The sequence below is a fragment of the Gallinula chloropus genome (assembly GCF_964237585.1).
Source record: "Gallinula chloropus genome assembly, chromosome: 14".
In the NCBI taxonomy this organism is placed as follows: Eukaryota; Metazoa; Chordata; class Aves; order Gruiformes; family Rallidae; genus Gallinula; species Gallinula chloropus.
The window spans coordinates 7,912,881-7,930,280 of record NC_140099.1 but is presented as its reverse complement, the minus strand read 5'-3'; the positions used below and the strand labels follow the sequence as shown (position 1 = coordinate 7,930,280).

Below are 17,400 nucleotides of genomic sequence, written 5' to 3'. Positions count from 1 at the left end.
ATGATTTCAGCAATCTTTGTCATGAATTTGGGTCGACTCTCCCTGGAGAAGATTTTAATCTAGTTGGCCTAAATAAACTCCTGCTTCCAGACAAGTGAAATGATCAGTGATAGCTTCTGATTTAAAAACCGCTGACGTGATTCCTTCAAACCACAACACACCTACTGTTGATGCAAGAAAACCCCAACTAGCAGAGGCTGAAAATGTTTCTACTCCCTTTCTGCAGGTTGCCCAAAATTAGATTGCTAGACAATGGCAAAGCAGGATAGGCATGAAGATAATGCCATGAAGAAAGTCCTAAAAATACCTTGTTTGGGTTTTTACAATGGCACCACTACAGATGTGATGAAACAGTGCATCAAACAACGTACCTGTACTGACTCCTACTTCAGGTTGGAAGTTTTAGCCTTAGATACATTTGGAACTGGAAGAACTCCTGAAAAAAAATTGAAAAAGTCTATTAAGAATTTGCTCTGGATTCCGAAAATAGAGATTTTCAAAGGAGCTCAGCTGGTTTGGGTGTATTTGCTTGGTAGCCAAGCAAAACAGGAGTCAAGAGGAAATTGAGCTGTGGCCTATAAATATATTCTAGACTACATGCTAGGGGAGAAGAAACGTTTCTCATTAATATGTTTATGCTGGAAATGAGAAGGTTACTCAGCCCTCACAGCAAAGATGCCTTGGAACAACCTTTCACTGGAGGAATGAGGCAAAGCCATTTTAAGGTGCAGCTTGTTTAGCGGCAGGGATGATCCCTTGGTTGTCTGGGACAAGAAGTGACAGGCTGTGTGGGTCTATGGATGGACTTCTCTTCAATACATGGCCTTACTTGTCACAGTGGGAACTCTGGGATGCTGAGTGTTATGGAAAATTTGGCTTTTACTAGATGTCTGAAAGTGAGCAGAGACCATTGATCAATATGCAAAGGTGGTGGAGCACTTCAAACCTCCTTTGCATGTGGTATTAAGAGGAGGCATGTGGAAGGCAGGAAACAGGCAGTCAATCATAGGCTACAGGTTGATTTGAATAAAACAATGGTATGAAGAATTTTCTTTTAAAACCTAGGAAACTCTTCATAAACACACAGATGATATCTTACTCTGCTTTGCTACCAGTTCTTACACTATCCCTTCTGACTCCGGGTTTGTTACAGGATACACCCTTCCTGCTGCACGCTGCCTTCTGCAAGCCACGCTGATATTCCAAGCACATGCAAGACTTGCCATGACCAGACATTTCAGAGAGCATGAGGGTAATTATGGCATCCCTCGAGATGGGTGTCAGTGTCTTGCCTAAGGGCAAACCAAGGCTAACCCCCATCAGCTAGAGGTTGGACTGTGCCTGGGAGGGTAACACAGAGTAGACACCAGTGTTGAACATCAGGGTGCAGATGAGGTCTAACTGCAGCAAGGCAAAAGGCAGCTTTTCTTTGCTTGGTTTTCTCATATCTTAAAACTAAAAGTTGGTCAAACGACCGCTTGACAACTTCACTAGATTTATGTTTTGTTTTCCTCCAGCCTTTCTCATCTCTGTCTCTCAAGGGTTTGTTGATTTGGCTTACAGACCTTGTGGTGGCCACGATCACAGATTTGATTTTGGGTATCTGTTCCAGAGCCGGTATAATTGGGGAGACAAGCAAGACAGGGCCTTATTAAGGGCATTGCACTGCATCACTGTGTTTCTTCCCTTGTGAGATGCTTTTGATTAGCTGCCTGAAATACAGGTTTCACAAAGAACTCCTGTGATGCAGAAGTCTGTCTGGCAAACCTAATTGAGAAGAAATGGCCCAATTAAGAAACTCACTGTACTTTTCCATTTCTAATGGCAAACTTTGCTACAATTTATGTCCTGTAGGAAGAGTTTGCAGACTTAGAAAGGGTCTTCATTATTTTTGAACTGACAAACAGTGCAAACTCATGCCTTCATCTGTGTTCAGCACCAAAGGCTGCAGAGAAAGGATAAGCACTGTGCAAAGACCTCAACAAAAGCACACCTCATCCTCAGCTTCTTCAGTTAATGACCAGCTTTCAGCTGACATGAACATGCCTATTAATACAACCAAAAGCATTAGGTACATTATTGTTTCATGTAGCAAACCAGAATGATATCCAGACCAAGCAACAAATAGCACAGGCTTAAAGCCCCAGGCCTGCAAACCACGAGTTCAGCACTAAAGACCATCAAGTCCTTCAAGTTCTCAGCTGAGAATTCTCCAAAGGAGAGGATACGCCTATATGGAAATAAATACAGTTTTCCCAGCTAAAAGATTTCACACACCAAAATCTGCCTCAAACACACTTTTAAAAAATCCTCACCAAAGGAAAATTCTCTCCTTTGACAAGTAAACAGCTGATCAAGACAAACAGGTCAGCAGCTAGTTGAGCAACCTAGGGCCAGGAAATACTGGGTATTTCCTTCAAATAAGCTGTATTATTAAAGGGAAAGAAAGAAGATACAGTGACCTTGCTGTCTACAAGAATATTCAACCTTTATAAACTTATTCTTAATCCAATGTTTTCCAGATTGCATGAGGTGACCACTTGTGCTTTTTATTCTATGTAACATGAATGTGCTACCATGTAACACAGAAGAGCAATTGAAAACAAGTGGTTCATTTTCCCTACCTGATATATTTGTATTGTCCTTATCATACTCCATTACTAAAGCAGCAAATGCCTACTTGTCAGCAGCAGTTGATAGTGCCACCTTCTCTCCTTCTTTCTCCTCCAGTAGTTTAACTATGCAGAAAGTTGACCTAAGACTTAATGCTACTGAAAAACATAAAATTTGCTCCCTAACCCCCGGCCACCTCTCTCCCCTGCTTCATTATGCAGCAGCTCTGGCCCCCACAAAGCTGTTTTACAAACCAATTTGTAGAAAACTAAACCCACAGAAAATTCCCTCCTCCATTTTTGTTGGTTTTTTCCATTTTATGGGATTAAATCAGCTCATGGGAGTTGCCCGAGCAGCATGAACTGCACAAAGCCAGAGGCTTTCCGGGCAGAAGTGAAATTCCTGATTCCCATCAGCAGTGAGCTGGTAACTTGGCTCACTGCGTCTTGAGAAAACATCCTGAGCCATCAGAACAACCATGTGAACGTGCCTCATCTACACAGTTTAACACAAGATTTAACTCCTACTGAGGGTTCTTTAATCTACAGTCTCCCCCTCTGCTCTGCACTGGTCAGGCCCCACCTGGAGTATTGTGTCCAGTCCTGGGCTTCCTGGTATAAAAAAGACAGGGATCTCCTGGAGAGAGTCCAGAGGAGGCTACAAAGATGATGAAGGGCCTGGAGCATCTCCCCTGTGAGGCAAGGCTGAGTGAGCTGGGACTGTTCAGCCTGGAGAAGACTAAGGGGGAACCTTATTAATGTTTATAAATATCTTAAGTATGGGATGCAGGGGGAAATGCCCAGCCCCTTTTCAGTGGTCTGTGGAGACAGGACAAGGGGCAATGGCTGCAAGTTGGAGCACAGGAAGTTCTGCAGCAACATGCAGAAGAACTTTTACACAGTGAGGGTGACAGAGCCCTGGGACAGGCTGCCCAGGGGGTGTGGAGTCTCCATCTCTGGAGATATTCAAGACCTGTCTGGATGGCGACCAGTGCAATATGACTTGGGGAGCTGCTTTGGCAGGGGGGTTGGACCCGATGAGCTCTCAAGGTCCCTTCCAACCCCTGTGATTCTGTGATTCTACATCGACTTTGCACACAGAGGCTTCATGCCATCAGCTCTGCAAGCTCATGCGTTAATGCAGCATCCTTCACCAGAGCAGTGGCAAGGTCTCAAACAGCCACAAGCGCCTCTGCAGTGATCCTCCAGCTGAAGGCCAGGGGCATGCACAGCTGCCACTGAAGGGACAATGCGAGCAGGGACTGGTGTAATTATTGTCAGGCAAGGCTGGATGCAGAGAAAACCAAAAGGCACCAGATTTAGCAAGTCGAGGTAGGAGTGGTTTCCACGCAAAGATCTTTATTGTCATAAATACAGCAGTGAAAAATCAAACTTTTAAAGGAGAGGGGGGGGGAAAGAGCTTTATATCTTTATGTTTAATAAAAACACATTTTCTAAGACAAAAATCATTTACATTCTGAAAAGTCACATTCAAAAATAAACAGAGGAAGGCAGCAGGGCATAACATTCAAATGAATACCTAGTAAAAGGCAGTATTTCTTTTATTAATAATCAAGAATATAACACTGCAATATTTAATATTGAATTTGAATACACATAGCAATAAATCCAGACCTATACACCATAAGGAGCACACAAACTGATTTTTGTTAAATTGAAAAAGTAGGAACCATACTTAACAAAAACCTGCTGGTAACAGAAAAAAAACCACTGTGAGTGGTGAACATCAAAAATAAACACTGGGGTAACTAAAGAAAACGACTTTTAGAAGAAACACAATTAACAAATAGGAATCATCATGTAGGATTACCTCTCCCCCAAATATCCATTGGCTTATTTTGCTGCAAGGTAGGTGATGCTGCACACTGAAGCGCTACTGTATTTTGGTATAGTAGTAAAATGCAGGCTTCTGCAATTTGGTCCATTTACAATTTGATTATTTTAGCCTGCCATACAGGAAAGGTAAGTTGTGCTTCCCTCAGTCTTTGGATATTAAGAGAAATTACATTCTTTAACACAAAAGCAAGGTTTTGAGAAACCTGTGCTTTTTGTTGTTTTGATTAAGCAGATTTAGTTTATTATTTTCATTCAAAAACTGTGAATTAATCCCATTAACTGTGACTTTACCATCACAATTAGTGAATTGATTATAGAGCAATGGAAAAAAAGCTTATTCCTCACAGTATCTTGCTACTGAACTCAGTCACAATGACACTAACCTTAGACATTTGCCTCCTTAGACATGGGTGTAACAATGCATTCAGAAAAGCTAAAAGACGAACAAATTTAAAATAGAACACAGCTGAAACCTATACTTACTCATTTTTATGTAAGAGGTTCAAACATTTATAAAGCTACACATAACCTCCAAAGAACACAGACATTAAATTATTTAACAATCCACAAGTAACCACTACAGATCTGACAGTAATATTAAAGAAAAGTGACTATCATTACACTATCAAATTCTTAAATTTCCTTAAAAATGTAAGTGCAAATCAGAAGCTGCAGTTCAAACATGTAGAAAGCTTGAAATGAGCAAAATAAGTCAGGTGCATAAGATTATTAATATTCTGGTTTAGCCACATAATATAGAAATACAGACTGGAAGTTGAACTAGGGGAAATGATTATTTTTTTTGAGGTTAGGAGAGAAAAAGTCAATGGGATTATATATCTCGGAAGGAGCAGAGAGAATCCTCCAACAACAATTCTGTCACTGCCGAATTGTGCCTTAGGCACTCCACTTAATTGAAAAAATAGATTGTGTTTGGCAAGTAAAACTGCAAACCAATCACCTGTACGATCAGAAACAAGAGATATTCACACTGTGAAGTTACACAGCCTTTCATCAACATCTCAAAGCATGTTATGGAGCAAACATACTCTCTCCTTCTTGTAGCAATAGGCATAGAAGACCTGCCCAAAGTCCCCCATCTCCACATCAATGCATTCTTTTGAAGCAGAATCCCTATTTCCCAAATTTTATATTTATTCTCAGGACTCTACAGAGCAACTGTTACCTAGCATATTATGTTAATTTGACATATATTATAGTAGATTTATATCTATGTGAGGAATCCAGTTCGCAAAGATTACAAGTATGTCAAGCTGCCAGTAAACAGTTCCTGTATCTATATATGACGGTGCAAGTTAGTGGTGTCAAAAAGGCACTTGTCTCTCACAGACAGTACTGTCTTATCTAATCAGTCAAAAATAGATCTAAAAATATTTATTTTAACATCTGAAATGGTTTTTACTCCTTAAAGTGGTGAGTACCATCCTCTACAGAACAATCATTAATTTCAGCTAACTGCAAAGTATCCATCATTAAACATCTTTATAATTAATTCAGTTTTAATGCCATGCTCTCCAAAAAAAAAAAAAAAGCCAAAGCCCATGCTATAGTAGAAATGTGATTGGCATTAGCAGCCACAAATAAAAAGGTAGGTGCATACAATAGTACAAGCAAGCATATTTACAAGGTTACTAAAACAATTAAGCGATGAGTTGCATGGAGAGACATTTGCCACAAGTCTTTTCCAAGACATGCTTGAAGCCACACCTGACCAGTATGAAATATATAACACACATTTACATCATTAGGGGCATCTTTATAGCTAGCTACCTAATTTTACAAAAATAATTCCAAAATACTCATTGGCTTCAAAGTGAATTGTGTTTCTGTTTTCACCGAACCTGAAAAGACAAGTCAAAACCAGATCTAACAGCAGAGTTTAAAGACATCTAAGCAGCCACTAAAGTCCAGTGCAGTTTTCAGGGGTTTATGGATGGCAGTGTGAAATCCTCAAAATCCCCTTTATCTTGTCAGTATATATATATACAGATTTTCCCCACCAAGTCTCAGTATCTTAAAACAACGACTTCGAAGTTTCCACCAACAGGAGACCTGCTTTTGCACGTCAGAGAGTTCAGGTATTACAAAAAAATAGACATAATTGGCTTTGCCTCTGTAAATGGTAATTTACAGTTGGCATTATAGCTCCATTAAGTGAGAAATCTAAACACCCAGAAGGTGTGATGGATGGTATAAATCAAGTACAACCCAAAAGTCAGCAGGTTTTTTGCACTTAATACTTTGTTGTAACAACACATTAAGAGTATACCCAGACTGCTATGCGGTTTCTGGATGGAGCCTCATGCTGGAGTATTAATTTTCATGTCCAGTCTTCTTTAGCTTTGCCAGGATTATACCATAGGGAAGTATCTGCATCTTTGTAAAATCTGCATTCACTGAACATTGCCCAAGGTCATTTAAAGCAAAAGCAGAAAAAAAAAATCGAAGCCATATAATCAAGTATTAAGCCATTCATTCCTTCAGAAAATCACACTTCCTTGATTATAGCAATGACCAGAATTGCTGATGGTGTAGTGACAGTTGCCATGGCAAGTGGGTGACTGCGTGGGATAGCAGACATATAGCCAAGTCAACTGCTTATGCAATCTCTGTGATTTAAACAAGCACAGAACACATCACTTCTATTACGTGCTGCCAATGATCTGTATAAAGTGCCAAAGGGAAAAATGTTCTTCTATGTTAGGCCATGGCTGTTTCAGTACTCCCATTCATCTGTTTTCATGTCCAGATAGTAAAGAATATTCTGTGCAAGCTTTACTGCTTGCTTTCTGGCAGCCTTGCACCGCTCATCACCTTGTGGATCAACAGCGTCGAGTGCTAGAAGTTGTTTCGTGAGAAGTTCTTCCAACCTCATGTAATTTTTATCTGTTCTGTTTCCATCAAATGAAATCACCTCCTGCTGAATTTGAGACAAGCTTCCAAGAACAGTCCAAACTGCTTTGTGAGACTGATGTTCAGCAGCAGTTTGCTCAGGATACATTTGCCTTTTTTCAAGTGCTTCCTTCAAATCAATGTAAGTTATGAGAGTTTGAACTTCTATTACTGCTCTTCTCCTGGCTTCTCTAATGCAGGGGTTTTTTCCTAGGCTCACCTCATCTAACTGGGCAATTAATCCCTGCAATTCTGCTTTGGATCCCAAATACAAATCAGAAGCATTCTCCGTTTTTAAAAGTGAAGAATTAACTTCTTTCATTTTCTTGCGTATCTCTTCTATTTTCAGAATGGACTGGTTCTGTGCCAAGTCATAAGCGTGAGTAGAATTTGCTGCTTCTTCCAAGTCCAGGTATTTCTGCAATTTATTGATCTCTTCCACTACCTCCTTTCTGTAATTTCTTATTTCCGTGCGACCACAGACATCTAAAGCATCCAAATCAGCGATGAGGCCTGTAAGCACACAGGCTAGATGCTTGCAGGTATCATTGCTGCTCACTCCCATTAAAAGCGCGATAAGAGTTCCCTTCGCTTTGTTCACATCACACATCACAGAGTTAATTTTGGAGACCGAAGGATGCGCATCATTGGAGAGTGGCAGGGACAGCTGCTGCTTTACACAGCTTTCTATGATCTCCTGCACAGCACATACTTTTGTCAGCGTGCGGTACCTTGCTTTGCGTAGAGGAACCTTCCCCCCAGTTTTCACCTGAGTGAGCCTCAGTACAATGTCCTGAATGCCTTCTTCAAATTCATCACTTATACAGTTACCTCCTTTGTAAAAGGGTGTAATCTCACGCTCCACAAGTGACTGTGCCTCCTTGAATAAAGCTTCTATTTCCAGTCTGCGCGGATGGTTTGCATTTTGTTCCAGTTCCTTAAGCAGCCTCTCTGTTTCCTGAGCAGCTCGCTTTCTGGCTTGCTGAATGTCCCCCTTTCCTTCCGTGTCTACAGAGTCTATTTCAAAAAGCTGTTTAGTAAGGCTCCTTTCTAGTTTCTTGTAGTCTCGATCAGTTGACAGACCACTGAAGACAGCCACTTGCTGTTCAATCTCTTTGACTTCCTTCTGTATTTCATGCAACCGTTTTATGGATGGGTGTTGGTTACCCATATCCATTCCTCTTCTTCCGTCCAGTTTCAGATGAACTACAAGGAAAGCAGGAAAGAGACTTGTGATCACAAGTAACAACTTCCCCAGCACCCTGAAGCACCCCAGCACTACAGCTGTTTTCCATATCGCTGGCAATGGGATACCGATAGGAATAAAGCACCTGGCTGACATTTCGTGGCTATTCCGCTGTTGCGGCACATCTCTGCCCCACTCGGGCTGCAGGGGTGATGCTCTAGATACCAAACCACCAGTTCTTAGCGGCTGCCCACGACCTGCAGCCCTCCCTCCCTCCCCCACCTGCTCTGCTGCGGAAGGCACCGCAGAACAGACCGGGCACCGGGGAAAAACAACGGCAACACCCGGCCGCCCCCGGGGCGCCACAACCCCAGGGCGGCGCTGCCTTGCCCCGCACGGGCCCTGCAGCCCGACCTCCCCCTCCGGCGGGCCCCTCCAGGCCCCGACACCGCAGGACAGCGGCTCCGACCCGGCCCCTTCTGCCCAGGCGATGGGGCCTGACCCACCGTTTACCGGAGCAAACCCCCTCAGCGCTCCCAGCCACCCGCCCGTCCGCCCTGCCCCGGACAAAACGCCCGCCGCGCTCCGGCCACCTCACCCGCTGGCCGTCCCGGCCCCAGACCCGCTGCCCGGCCCGGCGCTGCGCCACGGGCCGAGCGCCAGCGCACCCGAGGAGCCCCGCCCCGCCCCGCCGACGGGCGGAGGCGGGACCGGCGCGGCCAAGGGACGCGGCCCTACCTCCAGCACCGCCCCCGACCGCCGCGCCGCGCCGCGCTCCGGGCGGTCTTGCCTTTGCGACACCGCCGTAAAGCGCCAGTCGCCGGCGGGAGGTGGGCGATGGCGGCGGCTCGAGTGCTGCGCGGAGGCGGCTGTTGCTGCCGCCACCGTCTCCTCTTCTCTTCCTCTTTCTCCTCAGCTGGCCCCGCGGCTGGGCGCGGGGAGCGGCATGAGAGCGCGGTAAATCCAGGCGGGACGGGGGTCGGGCTGTGAGAGCGGGCAGCGCCCTGGGGAGACCTCGGGGCCGCCTCGGGGTCTCCCGCCTGCGCCGAGTCCCGGGGGCAGCGGGTAGTGCTGCCCTGGCTGCCCCGCGATAGCTCTCTCGCTGTGCAGGCGCGTCCCGATCGAAGCCTGGGTTTCCCGCGGCCTCTAGTGGTTTGTGTGTTGTGTGTTTGTAAGTGCCGGGCGGGGCGGGCCCGCGGCGCGGGAAGTGCGGGCTGTGGGAGCCAGGTCACCCTCTGCCCGGCCTGGGAAGCCGCCCGCCCGTGCGTGGTGTGATGCTGCGCGAAGGAAGCCGCGCTTAGAACGGCTTGAGGGCTTGTAAGTTCGTGACCCTAAGTGTCTTAATGAAGTGGAGTATCAGTGATACAGAGATGGGGAGGAAAGTAGCTTGCTTTTAAAAGAGAAATCATGGCTCATGTCTGTGGGGAAACAGACTTCTCTGTAGCGCAGCTCCAACCAGAAGTAAAGTTTCAATGTATCACGTCGCTTTAGGTCAGGGTAAGTGAGTGTGTGTGTACCTTCTGAAGGTGTTACGCGTAGGGCTGTATGGAGTTCTGTAGCTTATTTCTTTGTATCTTCTTCAGAAACGCTGATAAAGCGGCCGTAACGAACTCTGCCTGTGTTTTCAAGGGCCTGGGTTTCAGCCCCCCGGCGCACTCCCATAATGACTGGATCGGCCCCCCCGACAAGCACTCCAACCTGCGGCCCGTCATCTTCTACGTGCCCCCCGAGGAGTCGCCCCTGGAGCGGCGGCTGCGGGAGGCGCGGCAGGAGGCCCAGGCCTGTGACCAGCGCTTCTGGGCGCAGCACAACTGCACCTTCCGCCAGGTGAGCCCACTGTGATGCCCGGTGCTGCTCCCCTGCTGCCTGCACACACAGAAGGGTAATGATATTTACCTTTTTCCCATCTTGCACTGAAGATGCGAAGTTGTAGCCACCTGATGTGCATGTCCCATCTGACTAGAGCGTCAGTTCATGTTGAAAATGACCCTACAGCTTTTCTTGCTCAGCCATAAGTGAGAGAAATTAGGTGTAGTCACCAGGGATAAATGAGGGACATGCCCTGTTACAATGGCAATGTACCCCAACAAAGCTCAAAGTGGAGACTTTTCAGCTGTGTTCTGTCTTCTTTCCTGATTGCAGCATTGGTCGGGAGACAATGAATTTTGTTGGGAGAATAGTGATGGTTCAGTAATTCACTGTCACTTGTGATGATCGTTGATCATCATATCCTCCCCAAACTGCCCAAGATGTCAGAGAAAACGAAACTTGTTTTTTAATTCCATAGAACTGCTTTTCAAGTTTGAAAAATGTACATGCAAATAATTACTTTGTTTCTGCCTTAGTAATTTAAGTTTCTTAAGGCTGCATGGTTTTCTCTATACTCAAATCCTCAGTTATGCAATATCTAAATCTTCACAGTTTGTCTTACAAACTGAAGGTTTGATCCTGTCAAATGATACTGAAGCTCAGCTTTAACTTTACTCCACAAATAAGTTTTACATGTTTCAGTAGAACACCTGAATGCTTTAATTGATGCACACAGGTAGCAGGATCTCTGTGACAAGGTAACCGGTTTAACTAACTCACTGGATTCAGGAAAATGTTTTGTCGCCATTTCCAAGTGTAATGAGTATGGCTTGTTATTCCTGAGGGTATTAAGCACTACACTGCTATGTAATTAAAAGCCATGGTTAACTTGAAGAACTGAGTACATCAGATTCTAATGTGGAAAAACATGTTTTAGGAAAAAGAAGAATTTATTTATTCAAGACTGAAAGCCAAGGGTCTGGAAGTGAGAGATGAAACAGGTTAGTGAGATCTTTGTTTATAGTTCAGGATGCACTCTGAATTCTGATTAATTTTGAATTTTCCTTATGTTCTTTGTGTTCTGTCACAAGTAAATCTTGAGGGTAGGATTTAAAATATTTTCAGGAGCATGATGAAAAGGGGAGGAACTCTTCAGAGTTGTGCATGTGGGGATTGGATTATTTATTGTACTGTTCTTCCCCAAGTTCCTTCCCCACACCTGGAGGGAATGCATTGAAATCCTAGCCAGTAATCTACCCATCCTGTAATCTAAGGAGGAGGGGGCTTTGTCCTTTTACTCCTAACCCAGTGAGCTAGCTGAGCTAAACATAGAGCATTTGCCTCAAGTGCATGTTATGGTTGGGTGGATAAATTCACCAACTCTTTGGCTTCAGGTCTGTAGTGTATACAATGAATACAATATTTTTCCTTGGGGGAGAATAAGGCAGCTGCTCCCTGCCTGTCTTTGCCTCAGCACAGTTGCTGTAAAATAGTTGTGCATCTAATTCATTATGTGAAACTGAAAACAAGAGGCCTTCATAATAACAGTGCACTGGCTATTGTAGCATGAGGTTGAACATTTTGTTCATGAACTAATGATCTGTTTGAGCTTAGTAAAGCAACTACTCTTAGTTCAGACCATTATTTTGCTCTTCTGTTTGTATCCTGGTGATCAGTGTATGGTTGAGAAATAATTTTAATTAAGTTCTGTATTGCTTAGAAAGTGTTTCTTTTGTATTGTCATTTTGGTTTTATATTCTGGAAATAAATTACTAAAATAGTAAGCATGTACATCCCTTAGAAATAAAATGACATTGGCTGCAAGTGTTGATTAACTCTGTTCTGTAAGACAGCTGGTGTGGGTATATAAACAAGAGTAATAATATACCTGAATAGCTGGAACAAAACTGTTATCTAAGTGTATCTATGTTCAGTTCTGCTGAGACCAGTATGAATAGTGGAGTGGGCAGTCTTCAAATATTCTTAGAGTAAATTTATCCCATAGTATGTTAATCCATTGTAATATATTAGATTTGTAAATAATGACAGATAGAACTGATCAGTAATTTATATTTCTGTGATCAGTCTCAGGAGCTTTAATATGCATTTTGGAACAGTAACAAGTTGAGTATCACTATTCCATCTCCCTCATTGTACCCATGTGCACCGGGACATTCAAATTTGTTTCTTCATTTTAGAAACATTGAAAGTGCCAGACAGTTTGTATAGGTGTCATCTGATAGAGTGGAGAATATTTGATGGTACTTGTGATTCTGTATCTGTGTTTTAGCCACAGTTTTTCCTTTCTAGTTTTGTGGAGAGAATCCATCTCCTCTTATATCCCTCTCATGAGGGTGTCACATTCAAAGTCATCTTTTGTACATCACAGAATCACAAGTTTGGAAAAGACCTTTAATATCGAGTCCAACCATTCCTGTCCTGTGCTAAACCATATCCCTAAGTACCTCATCTACCCTTTTTTTAAACACATCCAGGGATGGTGCCTCAACCACCTCCCTGGGCAGCCTGTTCCAGGCCCTGACACAGGCTTAGTTCTTCACAAAATAGTTGTCTCCTGTAATACTAAATCTGACATCTCAGAACACTTACACTAAATTACTTGAAATTTATCAACAGCAAGAGGAAAAGTACTTCTGGAAAATACCATGTCAGTCATGAATAGTGATCTACCTATGTTTATTGACTTGCTTTAGGGGGGAGATTTTATTTAGTGCTCCTACTGTTAGGGGTTAGTCTTCAGCCCTGCAAGAGATTAATTGTACTCAAAGGATAGATGCTTCTAGATAGACAGACTTTTTCGTAGGGTTCCACTAGTACCTTAAGTAATCTAAGACCTGATAAACATAATCACTTTCTCAAGTAATAAGGGCTTAACAGTTACGTCAGCTTCAAGATGATCAGTATTTTTAATCTGCTGTGCTGCTAGATCTGTTTTTAAAAGTTGCAAGATAAAACCATACTAACTTGTTCAGGGTTACTACAAGCAGGGAGTTTGTAGTAGCAAGGAGTCAGACCTGGCTCTCCTGCACCTGAACCCTGTGTTTTAATCCAAAGAATTACTGTGATGTTGTTATACCAAAACTTATTTCCAGGTCAAAAAGCAACACTGAGTGCAGAAGAAATGGCTGACTTTTACAAGGACTTCCTAAGTAAAAATTTTAGAAAGCATATGCAGTATAACAGGTATGTATAATAGCCAACATAAATACCTTCTACATGACAGCCTAAGTGAAAAGCATAAGATCAAATTTTAATTTGAACTTCTTTTTTAAGAATTGATAATTGGTAAAACAGCACCTAAACCTATCATTTCAGAAAACTATTTTTGTAAATTCTATTAGTAGCATTTGACAGAAATTTGCATTATCATTTGAGTTCTGCTGCTTATTGTTGATTCAGTGGGGAGATGAATCTCGTGTCTGAGATTCAGACAGACAGAAGCAGGCACTCAAGTCTGCCTCTCACAGCGTGGGTATTTTTGTGCTGCTAATCGAAACTGATAAACATGTGACTAAACAGGTTGAAATTTCTATTTACACATTCCAGTTGACTGGAAAATAAGGGCTGGTAAATGTGATTCATCTCAAAGGAAAATTATTCTTGGTTATGGTATTTTGCAAGCAAGTAATAAAAATGAAGGTGATTAGCCTTGAGATTGATCATTTTTTTGTGTGGTGAATGATTAGTAAAATGATTGCCTGAACTCATCCTGTGCAGAGTCTCAGCTACAGCTGGGTAAGCCCACATCCACTGTACCTCTTCACAGTATCTACCTTGTTGTTTCAGCATTACTGTTGCTGTACAACAACTTGATAAGATGGATTTAGGATCTGAAAACACTGAAAAAACCCTTGCAAACACACATTACCCTGCCAGTAGCTGTACACACTTGGTAGAGAGCAAGGAGTGGGAAGCTGGAGGAGGAGAGTACTTAATCCAGTTAGAGTACCACTGTCCACTGAGTAAGAAACCTGAACTTCAGTTTCTTTTCCTTATTAGATTGAAGGACTATTGGGCTTGATGATGTCAAATGTTACTGTGTAATGCTAGTGAGAATTCTGCTATCGCTGTAACTGATCTATAACAAATAGTGGTTTACGGTTCTGTGTATGTATTGTGCATACACTGTAACAGTAATAAATATTCACTATAGTAAAATAATAAATATAGTAAATTATATTTATTAGTATAAAAATATAATTTTAGTAAAATAATATACTATAATAAATATTTAAAACAAATATGCAATCTTGTCTTGCTCATGGGGGGTGGCAAGGTATGAAACCTCACTAAAAACCTAAGCAACAGCATGAAAAGGGGGAAAGTAAAAAATTCTTTTTAATAAGAGGATTGTTGTTCAAATGGCCTATAATTAATGAGTGGGAAAGCAAATTGTTTATCTTAAAACTGGTCACCAGATGCTGCTGTTGTAGTGATCTTGGGATAGCGTCCCATCTTTATGATAAGAGAGCTCAGGCTTTGTGCCTAAACATGACCTTCCTTGTTGGTGCCTTGTAAAATGAGATAGTGCAGGCTGCATCATTGTAGTTTCAAAGTGGAACTGCACGGCCCTGAAGTCAGTGGAGCTTTTAACAGGCATTCTGATTTTGAGGGGTTGTATTTATAAAAGTCTGTTTATGCATTCAGCTGTATGTTCTTTTGCAGTGTTGCCAGCTGGCCTGGATACCGTGGCTGCTGAAGTGTTACGACTTCTAAAATCTAGTTAAAATTGAAGGAATGGCTGTGCATAGACACCATGAATATTTAGTTCAGGGTACTTAGACTGGAAATATAGTGTAGTTTAGGAAGAAAATTTGACAAGGGTATAGGAAATGAGACATGAAAGGGGAAAAGAAACAGTTGCAATGTTAGTGTGATATTTTGATTTAACATGACATTTCAGGGGGTAGCTCAGTGCTGCCTGTCAGCATGATTTTGGCCACTATCCCTACTGAGAGGTTAGTACCTCAGGATTATGTTAGATCTGCAAATGCAGGGTTTTCTACAGACATCTCAAGAGAAGACCCAAATCCCAGTGTTAAGTATTCCTTGCTAGTTCTACAATAAGCATACCCTGTTGCTGCTTCTGCAGCATTTTACAAAATGGGGGAGTGATCCTTGTTGGAAATGAGGATGAAGTGAGGAAATCAGTTTGTAATGGGGGCAAGAATGCAAAGCAGGTTCTCTATCTTATTTATATCTCAAACTGGCTCCAGAAGTCATGCATGCTGCATAAAACCCTATTTAAGGTATAAACACAGATTTTTTGGCAGTATTAAAGGCATCTTCTTTAAAGGGTACTGAGCTAGAAATGCAATGTTTCCTGTATTGGGTTAATACAATTAGTCTTTGAAACGTCGATCCCCCTTTATAGGTGACCAGCTGTGTGCTTTCCAACACACACCCCGCTCCCTTCAAACAAATCTTACCCATAGCACAGCACTGGCAGGAAATTCTTCTGGATAGTTCGATGATCAGCTTTACTTCTGAGACATGGTTACAATTATTTTTATCTTACCTGATACTAAATACAATTGGTCATAACACTACCTATCCCCTAACTTTTTTACAGTGGTTTTAGCCCTGTAGTTTACCTGTGATCTGTTTGTTTGTGAATGTGGACGTGCACATAGACCTTTTTATGGATTATTTAGTTCTAATTAGGCATGAAAAGTATTGCCACAAAGAATGGAAAAGCATGTTGTCACACTGAATTGTCATTTGTTGATGCCAAAGGATATTTTAATACAATGGTGTACCTTTCTCCTGTTCTTGTTTGGTGTGCTGCTGACTTTCCTGACTTTCCTGACTTTGGAATCCTAGGGATTGGTATAAACGTAACTTTACTATCACATTCCTCATGGGACAAGTAGCACTGGCAAGAGCTCTGAGGTGGCTTCGTTGGAGAAAGAAAAAGGTTGGAAATCAGTGATCACAGCTCCATGAAGAATAAAACACTAGTTAGGCCTGCTATAAACTTCTTGTTTATATGTGATCTTCAGAATCTGAATGACTAATGTACTAATTACTTGAATCTGTCTGTTAAACTATGTAAATAAAAATTGCCATTGGGCTTAATTTATAATTGATATGTATATTTCCTTTACGTTTTATTCCAAGAATATCTAAATATTTCTCAACCAAAATTCAACTGAGAAAATTATCCAAAGCTGTTCCTTGTTTACATTAAACAGGAGGGCTCACAACTGTCACATCTTCACCAGAGTCATAGCTCCTAAATAATGTGATTCAGTGTGCTGTACCTGAAGTCAGGTCAGAGAATGGTTTCTCTGCCAACCAAAATAGAATATAAAGACAAAAATGCCTCATTTTGCAGCTGTTTGTCTGGGACAGTAGCTGCCCACAAATAATACAGTGTGGCTGAAGGAACCAGTATGATTTGTGAGTATATAAACAATTCAGAATAATCCTCTCTTCAGTGTGATTATTTCCTGGTTTTAGTAAAGACTTAAGATCTGATTTAATATAAATTACCAATGCAATAGGATCTTGGATAATTTTGTTTTAATTGAAAGATTTACAACCCCTTTGGACAAGAGTTCCTCTTACCTGTGCTCAGTCAGGATTTGAGTTGCTGAGCAATAGAACAGATGTACAGTCACTTAGCATTGCTAGAAAAGGAGACTGATACTTGGTCATGTGTTGGAGAACATCAGCATTAATACACCCTGTATTCTGCTGGTGCTGCTCTCACCACTTTCTCTGAGGTACTCAAAGGGGATTTTTCTGGCTGCGAGATATGTAACATCAATTGCAGGGAGGTTGGTTTAAATGAAGTCCTAAAATGTTATGCCATGTATCTGCAATTTAAAAGAAGCTCCATTCCTCAATGTTCTCCCTGACTGTTTATACAGTTAAATGATTTTTTTTGACACAGTACCTACTAAGAGGATTCTGCTAAGAAGAATGCATGCTGTCAAATGAAGTGTTTTCCTAAAGCTATGCTGTAAGGAAGGTTCTGCTTCTGGAAGTGTCAGCTCA

At 42.2% G+C, this 17,400-nt stretch overlaps 2 protein-coding genes across 2 annotated transcripts; one reads left to right on the top strand and one right to left on the bottom strand.

Moving 5' to 3' along the window:
- Positions 1-7,205: 7,205 nt before the first annotated feature.
- BAG5 (BAG cochaperone 5) lies at positions 7,206-8,568 on the bottom strand. The gene has a single exon (XM_084270474.1). The coding sequence runs from the start codon at positions 8,557-8,559 to the stop codon at positions 7,207-7,209; it is 1,353 nt and encodes a 450-aa protein (XP_084126600.1). The 5' UTR covers positions 8,560-8,568; the 3' UTR covers position 7,206.
- Positions 8,569-9,392: 824 nt separating this feature from the next.
- COA8 (cytochrome c oxidase assembly factor 8) lies at positions 9,393-16,564 on the top strand. The gene is made up of 5 exons (XM_084270527.1): positions 9,393-9,525; positions 10,198-10,395; positions 11,315-11,378; positions 13,491-13,581; positions 16,222-16,564. Exons 1-5 carry the CDS (start codon positions 9,406-9,408, stop codon positions 16,328-16,330), a joined length of 582 nt encoding a protein of 193 aa, XP_084126653.1. The 5' UTR covers positions 9,393-9,405; the 3' UTR covers positions 16,331-16,564.
- The last annotated feature ends 836 nt before the right edge of the window (positions 16,565-17,400 follow it).